At 39.1% G+C, this 8,808-nt stretch overlaps 1 protein-coding gene across 6 annotated transcripts in view; it reads left to right on the plus strand.

Moving 5' to 3' along the window:
• Window positions 1–8,582, plus strand: part of rnf24 (ring finger protein 24) — a 56,390-nt gene extending 47,808 nt beyond the window's left edge. For all 6 annotated transcript variants that reach the window (XM_077570216.1, XM_077570211.1, XM_077570215.1 and 3 more), the window contains 4 exons: window positions 3–45; window positions 743–784; window positions 3,153–3,232; window positions 4,298–8,582. In XM_077570216.1, coding sequence (XP_077426342.1) covers window positions 3–45; window positions 743–784; window positions 3,153–3,232; window positions 4,298–4,439 — 307 coding nt within the window. In that variant the 3' untranslated portion in view covers window positions 4,440–8,582. The remainder of the gene's footprint in view (window positions 1–2; window positions 46–742; window positions 785–3,152; window positions 3,233–4,297) is intronic.
• Window positions 8,583–8,808: the final 226 nt, after the last annotated feature.

The raw sequence follows: 8,808 nt of genomic DNA on the forward strand, positions 1-8,808 counted from the left end.
AGGTTACGGCACCAGGCGCACAAAGAGCTCTATGCGTACAAACAAGTAAGTATTGAGGTCACTTGCAAACGGTACACACGGCTAAGAGAAATAAATAGAAAGCAAATAGTGCTGAGTGACGGTCAAACCGCACCAGAGTTGAACTGGTATTTTAACAGAATAATAAGAAATAGTTAGTAATCGAGTGTCTGACAAAAAAATGTGGCAAGCAAGAGAGAGATTCTGCAACCATCACGTGCTCTGACATGAACGAGGCAGTAAATGGCTTTCAGTTTGAAGCCAAAAAAAAAGGGCCTGACTTTCAAAGATCCCAAATAGCAGGTGCAAAATGTCGTGTTCACTCAATCAAACTGATTTTTATACAGATTCTCACGAAAATCTAGTCTTCTAGCACTCCCAAAGTTAAAATATTTTTCTTATAGCGTTGGGAGAAGAAAATCACAAAAATTGGTCGATACCTCAAAATTATAACTAATACATTTACAACCATATTTGTGGTGCCCAGAACCATGTTTGAGCAATTACCCGAGTCATCAATTGATTGGATAGTCGATTTGATTGTTAGTGACAGCCCTAAAAACAGCATCTCTTCCTTGGCGGAGGTAAAGCTCACCGAGTTGCAGCAACCATTGATATAAACCACATATTTGTCCCTCAATATTGAGCCTTTAATTCATTTCCTCCTCCTTATACAATGCTCCAGTGACTAATGTTTTTTTTCTTTCTCTGATATCCCTTTCAGGTCATTCAGAAGGAAAAGGTGAAAGAGTTAAATTTGCATGAGGTGAGTTCTGACCTTTCTTATTCATGTTTGATCGCTTGACGACACAGTCATGCGATCAAAGATGTTCTATTTTTATCAAGGAGTTGTCTTGTCGACAAAACATCCTGTAATGTCACAAGTTCATTTTTCGATTTTTAACTAAGGGCTTCATGCAAACGACTGTATGATGCACTTTAAAATTGGACAAAAAATCATTTATAATGGGGGGGGGGGGTTAAGAAAAAAATAGCTGTGCCTTGAAGCACATAGTGGCATTTGAGTTGCACAACACCGCAGCAAAAAACAACTGCTCAGTTAGCAATGTTGACGTATGACAATTATGTTGCACCAAATTAGTTATCCATTAATATCATACAAGTGCATCTTCTCTTTAGTGCTCCACTGATCCTAATTGTCAAACGGTGATCTATGTCAAAGCAACCTTTGTATGATGATTTATTTACTATGTTTTCACAAGTTTATTTACTGGAAGTCAGTTGTCGATAGGTGGAGGCCTTTATTCATTGGACTGAGATAATTACACCATCCCCCCCCCGAATTGAGAAAAGGGAGTCACCCAATTTATTTGTGGATGTTGCTAAGGTGTGGCATTTTTTTAGAGACAGAATCTATTTACAATAGGAATGACTTTTGTGAAAATACGGTGTTAAATGCAGCAACGAGTGTCGTTCCTTAAGGCATTTTTGTGTTTTTCTGCACTTGTGGTGTTGTGGATTTATATTTACTGCCTTGTTGTGCCTTAACTGTCACGACTCACAAGCATCAGGAGTTTCTCGTTTCTGTTATTGCAAACCGGGAGAAGGCATATGACAGCGTCATGTGAGTCACCTCAGTGGCAGATACAACAATCGTAGACAATGTTGCACGTACGCACACACGTAGACACACGGACCCTGGTGATAGACAACCTACTTTTTGAGTCCCACACTGGGAAAGTGCAGTGCATTCAAGTCTTTGTATTTTTCATTTGATTGGTTTGAAAATGGTGACGCAAGAGAATCTGTTTACTTTTATACACATTTATACAATAGCATTATCTGATCAATTAGCCGTATAGGTTTCATGTCACACGATATGGCATTACAGTACTACAACCCATTCATAAATTTCAAAAACCACTTCCCCGTTGCCTCTTATGAAATAACAATAATCCACCGGGACTACCTTGTTATATTGTGACAAGATGTATTTATTTAACTGGTAACTTTCCTTCAGCGGAAATAAAATGTGATCCTCCATCGCCCGTCTGTAAGCTACTTCTACACTTTGTTGTCAGTTTGACTGGCACATTTTAAATTCTCATCTTATATTCTTACATTTTCACTTACTCTAGGTGCCTCAATACATTTGTCCCCGTGTTTTTTTTTTTTTTTTTAACTCTGTCACTTAAGAACGGTTGCCATCCGTTACCCAGCTGTAAATACAAGGACACCTGGACTTACAAATAAGCCCATTTGCATTACATTCAAAGTTTTTCTAGATATGAGCCAAAGCTCATCTGATTTTCTTTTCTATGTTGTTTGTTTTTTTTAACTAGCATTAACGTAGCAGTAGCAAATAATCGTCTGTAGTTTTTTTTGATTTTTCAGGAAACACAAAAGAAATGTGTCATTTGCATGAGGAGATGATTTAGCCAAAAAAGTACTTTTTTTGCAAATAAATGACTTCGACAATTATTTTAAACATATGGCATAATTTTGACATTTCAGCCTCATTCTACATGACGGAATATCAAGAATTGAATAGAAAAGGATGACCTCTTTTAAAAGCTTTTTAATAAGTAGCGCCTATTGTGTGCCTAATCGTGTCCTAGTGCCATTAGTACCTGCCATGTCGTTTCGAACACACTTTGTTCCAAAGCTCCTTAGAGGTATAAAATGTGTTCAGTCCATATTAATAAAAGCTGGGTTTTATCCTTAAATTTCTCTCAGGGAGGAGTACTGCATTATATGCACTCCACTTTGGAGTTTTCAGTGTGCTTGTAGGCAAGGGGCTCTTTTGAAGGAAGAGCCAAAAAGACAAGAAATGAGTCATGGCTGACTGATTTCACAGCACGTATGATACCGCAGGGGCCAGATGACCTGCAAGCGTGTTTTTATTGTTGTCTGAAGATATTTCAGTCCTTCGAACTCCACAATTTGGACACCGCAGTGACCTCTCTCACAGCTAACCGAACATGTGCCAAACGGTGTGAGCCCCCCGACCGTTTCCCAGATCTATCCCGTCTGTTTTCATTGGGCCTTGGGAGGCTTTCTTTCCACTTATCATTTCCTCCAGCCAAACGGGAGGGTGCAAAAAGCTGTTTGATGTCCTCTGGAAAAGAAAGTGTCTCCAAAAAAATAATAATAATAAATCGCCTCTCTTGCAGATATGTGCGGTGTGCTTGGAGGAGTTCAAGCAGAAAGACGAGCTGGGGATTTGTCCGTGCAAACACGCGTTTCATAGGAAGTAAGTACAAAGCTTTGTTGATTTTTCATGCAGCCACACGCGGGGAAGAACACATGGATCTATCCGATTCTGGCATGAAGTTAAAGAGAGACAAAAAAATGAGTGAACTGCCTCCTTTAAAAAAAAAAAAAAAAAAACACACAGCTTGGGTGCATAAACAAGTGAATGATTATGTTAGTCTCTCCTGCAATTTTTAACTTTCACGGATAAATGTGTAAGGGAACACTGCTGAGGACATGACCACTTGACCGAGCTAACTTTGCCCCACATACTATACACACACACACACACGCACACACATTCACAAACACAGCCTGCGCCCTTTCAACTGAGTTGTTTATATCAGCATGACACCTCCCTCAGTCTACTTTCTCCTCATGATGCAAATGACTAGCTTCCGCCAGTCCGCCACTTACTGTAAGCGCGTGTGTGTGCGCGCGCGCGCTTCTAAAGTAGCCTCAGAAAGCTAGCAAATCGAATGAGGCTTCAGTGAGCACCTGAACTCAACAAGTATGTTTTGCATTTGCTTTGGCTTTTCATATCTTAAGAGATGAAACTCCAAATGGACAGTTTAGAGGCTTCACTGACATGTATGTTCTCGGAGTGTGAAGTAAGCACAGGGAGAACATGCAAATTCACAGGAGGGCCGGGGAGCTGAGATTCAAACCCAGAACCTCATAATTGGGAGGCAGACATGTTAACCACTCTCCCATTGTGCTGTCACAATAATCGTAAAATACTGTAAGAAAAAAAACAACTTATTTTTGCATTTGTATGACAGTTGAAAATATTCAAACTCAACATGTATGAAGGCGACACGAAGAATCCCTTTCCATTTTCTTCTATAAAAAACAAATTCCTAATTTCTATGGGTTGTTTTTTTCCCCCCTGAAGAATTAAGAGGTCAACTCATGTCCAGGATTATAATAGTTTGGGATTCTTCATTATAGATTTTCTTTCATCTTTTTGTTTTTATGTTAGAGAAACTGCTTCGTTTTATTTTTTATTTTTTTTTTAATAGCTTTATAGTATTAAGTGTTTTTTTTTTCCCTCCCTATGTGCCAGATGCCTCATCAAGTGGCTGGAGGTGAGGAAAGTGTGCCCGCTGTGCAACATGCCCGTCTTACAGCTGGCCCAGCAGGCCGGCACTACGGAACCTCCAGTGCCGATCCAGCAGCCTCTGCCCGGTGTTGAGAACCTGGTTTAGTGGACCTGAAGCCAACATATGGTGACACTATGTTATATCTTTATGGATGGATGGACGATTCTACACAGATATAACAGTCGCCTATACAGGTCCAATTTGTTGCAATTCTTGCGGACCTTTCTGGTGATAAAAGACACGCAGTGTTTTCACGTCGAGTCATTAAAAGGTATTTTCCTCAGATCGCTTGGATTGATCATCAACTGGATTAACCTTTTTTTCTTTCTTCATGGGCACGGAAAGAACATTGATGTGGTTTCTAACCAAAGCATATTTTTTTTTTCTGTGGACATCAGCTGAAGCAGGATGACAACAAACACAGCAGCCAAGATCTACAATACACTAAATACTCTACTGTTATTATTTTGTTTTTTTTAATTATTATATTTTTTTAATTTAACAAGCACTTTACAAGAAGCCCAATTGCTTGCAATTGTGGCAGCAAGGATATGTTTTATATTGGATTTGTGACCATCACTTCCATGTTCAGCATAAAGCCTCACAGGTTTTCATTTTTTGTAAACTTTGACTAGAATCACAATTCTTAAAGGGACGGAATAATAACGTTTGGTAAATGGTAGGAAAATACTCGTACAGTTTCATTACTTTTGCACACATACATGCTTTGAAAGAAGCTCAAAAGAAGCTTGAGTCTATTCATTTTAAATGAAAGGAATACACATGCCAAACTTAGTGCCATCTACTTTTATTATTATTATTATTATTATTATTATAATGTGACTGTTTTAATGGTTTTGTATTCTGCCAGTTTAGCAGTTTTCCACAAAATAAATGACCGTCTTTCTTCATATAATGGCTGTGAGATGGAGGTGGGGGCACTCATTTAGTAAACTGCAGAGAGTACTGGACGGCTATTAGCGGTAAGACATGATGAGACTTATTTGTATGACTCTGTTACATCATCTCGCCAAGCTATTTTTCACAGATTCTAATAGCCATGATTGAGACGGTGTATAGAACGATGGGCTTATCCATGTATGCAGTGTAATATGCAGAAATGATAAGTGCCGTCATGAATTAGGGCGTGGCGTCAATCAGCGCGAAGGTCATTATTTGAAGAAATACCTAACCCTAACCACATTGTGAAAACTTAAAGCAGTATTAGGAAGTATTGGGATTAAAAAAAAAAAAATGTTACTAGCATGAATGACACTTATTGTCGGTCATTCACCTAAATGTGTTAAAGCAGCACTAAAATGCATCGGAAATGTTATGGTTGAGAGGGAGTTGCCCCCCCCCCCCCCCCTGCTAGAGTCAGCGCCCACTGGATGTAATGAAGCAGCATTTCCATTCACACACAGACACACACACTCACGCACACACACATTCACTTTCTCGAGCTTTCGCTTCTCACTCTCTTTCTGTATGGTACTTTTTTGTTTTGTTTGGAGCTCTGAGCCCTCCTTTTTGTTTAGGTTTTTTTGTGTGTCGCCCCGGTTGGGAGCTGCTCCCGCTAAAAGTGCTGATCACTTTAGAGGTAGAAAAAAAAAATTTAAAGGCACAATCAGTCACATTCCAAAAGGTGAAATCCATCCATCCATTTTCTTAACCGCTTGGCCTCACAAGGGTCGCTGGGGTGCTGGAGCCTATCCCAGCTGGGACTTTGGGCAGTAGGTGGGGGTACACCCTGAACTGGTTGCCAGCCAATCGCAGGGCACACAGAGACGAACAACCACCCACACTCACAATCACACCTATGGACAATTTTGGAGTGTTCAATTAACCTGCCATGCATGTCTTTGGAATGTGGGGGAGGAAACCGGAGTACCCGGAGAAAACCCACGCAGGCAGGGGGAGAACATGCAAACTCCACCCAGGAAGGCCGAAGCCCAGACTCGATCTAACGTCCTCTGCACCGAGAGGCGGACGTGCTAACCAGTCATCCACCGTGCTGCCCAGGTGAAATGCAATTCAAGTTTTACAAAATAAAAAAATTCTAATTAGTGAATGTACGTGAATAAAATTTTACAAGATTTTAATTTAAATGCGAAGCACAGAAATCTCATTCAAATTTATATAGAAAACACCATAAATGGCTTTGTAATTGGTCCACCATGACAGTTGTTGTTTTTTCAGTAATCCGACTTCTGAGTTTTTTCGAGATACAAGCTGCTGTTTGGCCGATTTTATGCTTTGACTTGGGAGCAGAGATTCTGTACTGTGGCAGTGTGCTTAATCAACTCGCGTCACAACAAGCAGCTGTTGTTTATCAAAAAAGAAGCTTCAAGCTGTTTATTGCCACTCCCACTTGAAGTTTACTGTCGAACTAAACGTCAAATATAGAGAATTGTGTTTCGTGTTTAAAACAATGGCATAGCTTTATCTTAAAGTCCACTGGCTTAATTAATGCTAACATGTAATGGAATATGTCTTAAACAGGCTAACCTACAGCATCTATGTGGCGGAGTAGTGGTGAAACTCATCAGCGTTTGTGTGTGTATGACTGCATTACACTGCCCCACCATAGACAAGCCAAAGCTGGAACAGGTTCCAATTAATCTAAATTGCATTCATTTCAATGGAGAAAGATGATTTGAACTCCAGATCTCAAGGCACCACTCTAATTGGACCAAATGGCTAATCTGAGGTGCTTGAATTGCACTGGGCAAGTGACTGATTGTGCCTTTAGCAAAACTGTTTAACAGTCGGGCTGCACAAGTTACGCACACAATACGCTTACACTCGTTACAATGCGTTGTTACATATACAAAGTGCCATCTTACAAGGCTACAACTTTGTTGCACGTCTAACAAAATTGGGAACAAGTACTTCTCTACATAAGCTTTTTTTTGGGCGGGGGAACAAAAACCGCATTTATTGGTTACTGCACTGTTGCTTTTCGATCAAGTTTTCCTTATGAATATGAATCAAAAAGCCAAATAAATGTGTGCCTAATTAACGATCAATAAAATAGCTTGCAACATTTTATTTTGACTGTTAGCGACCCTTTTTGGCCGTAGACCCATAGATGGGGAACCTCAACCAAATGGCAATATTGAAAGAACAAAATGAGCAACAAAATGGCCATTTTTGCCATGCTGTGCTTTAATCTCTTTCTTTTCTTTTTTTTATTTTATTTAAAGGCTTCATCACTTAACAAATGTTACGTCATTTAGTGTTGCACAGTATTGGTCATTCACTGCTAGCCACACAAGTCTTACGTCCTTGAATGTATCCTGCTTGGTTCAACGTAAACGCACGCTAACTCTGCGTACAAATCATCACCACTGTAACATGTTCGCATTGGTAGCGTTGATGCCAAAAAATGATCTTTAAACAGGGTACACGCATACCATTTTTTAATATCTTAAGAGACATTTGACAATTTGGCTTTTTTTTGACTTTACAATCGTAAGAGAACGAAATGGCTCAAATTAGATCCAATATGTTAACTGTTTTCTGAGCAAATTGGGAAGGGAAAAAAAAAACACTTAATGGACCCCATACCATAGGATTATCTAAAAAAGATAAACAGTTGGGCCTTTTATGACTTTGATCAGAAAGAGTGTTTAAAAAAAATCAAGTAAAAACCATTCAAATTAGACCCAATTTTCAGTATGTGTGTACCCCAATTTAAGCGATCATCTTATATTGTAAATATCACAAACATCCTCACTCCAGTCTATGTGCCAAAGGAATTAAAAGAACAAAAGTGATAGAAGGGAGCAAAGTGATGTAGCCATGAGTACTGGACAAGTGTTAAGATCAGAATACTTAATCAATCAAATCAGTTTCATTTGAATCTTTTGTGGATGCTTCAAGGACAAGCACACTAGTTATTTATTCCTCTGTAGCTTTGTTGTGACCCTCCTATACAAACACCGCTCATCCCCCCCAAAAAATACAATATCCATTATAACAATCTTGACTTTGTTGTTAACACATGTTCTGTTTGTGGACTTTTACAGACATTGTTTGTAAACTAAGAATTGCAGCAGAATATTTTTGGAGATAATAATAATAGCTGTACAGTATTTGTAAGCTCTATTTTTGTATATTGCTATTTTAAGAGAATTTTTTTTTTTCTTCATGTTTTTATTTGGCTAATTTCATGGTTATTCGTTTTAGAAGGAAAACAATTGCATGTGACTGACTTGAACTGTAATAAAGTTTCCAAGAGTTGAATCGTTCTCTTTTTGTGTCTGACAAACCTGATTGCTAATATTTACGAGCCTTTGTGTGTCAGAAAACAATGGCAGCGCAGCGAACTACTGGTTGGGACGTTAGCTCACAGTTTAGAGGTTTACCGACCAGTCAGGGGTTTTTGGTTTGTCCTCAAAATGACCAAAATTTAGACTGCTGCCATTTTGTCTTATAGCCCCATCGTGTGGCCATACAGCATAATTGCAAC

The sequence above is a fragment of the Vanacampus margaritifer genome, chromosome 7 (genome assembly GCF_051991255.1).
Source record: "Vanacampus margaritifer isolate UIUO_Vmar chromosome 7, RoL_Vmar_1.0, whole genome shotgun sequence".
Lineage (NCBI taxonomy): Eukaryota > Metazoa > Chordata > Actinopteri > Syngnathiformes > Syngnathidae > Vanacampus > Vanacampus margaritifer.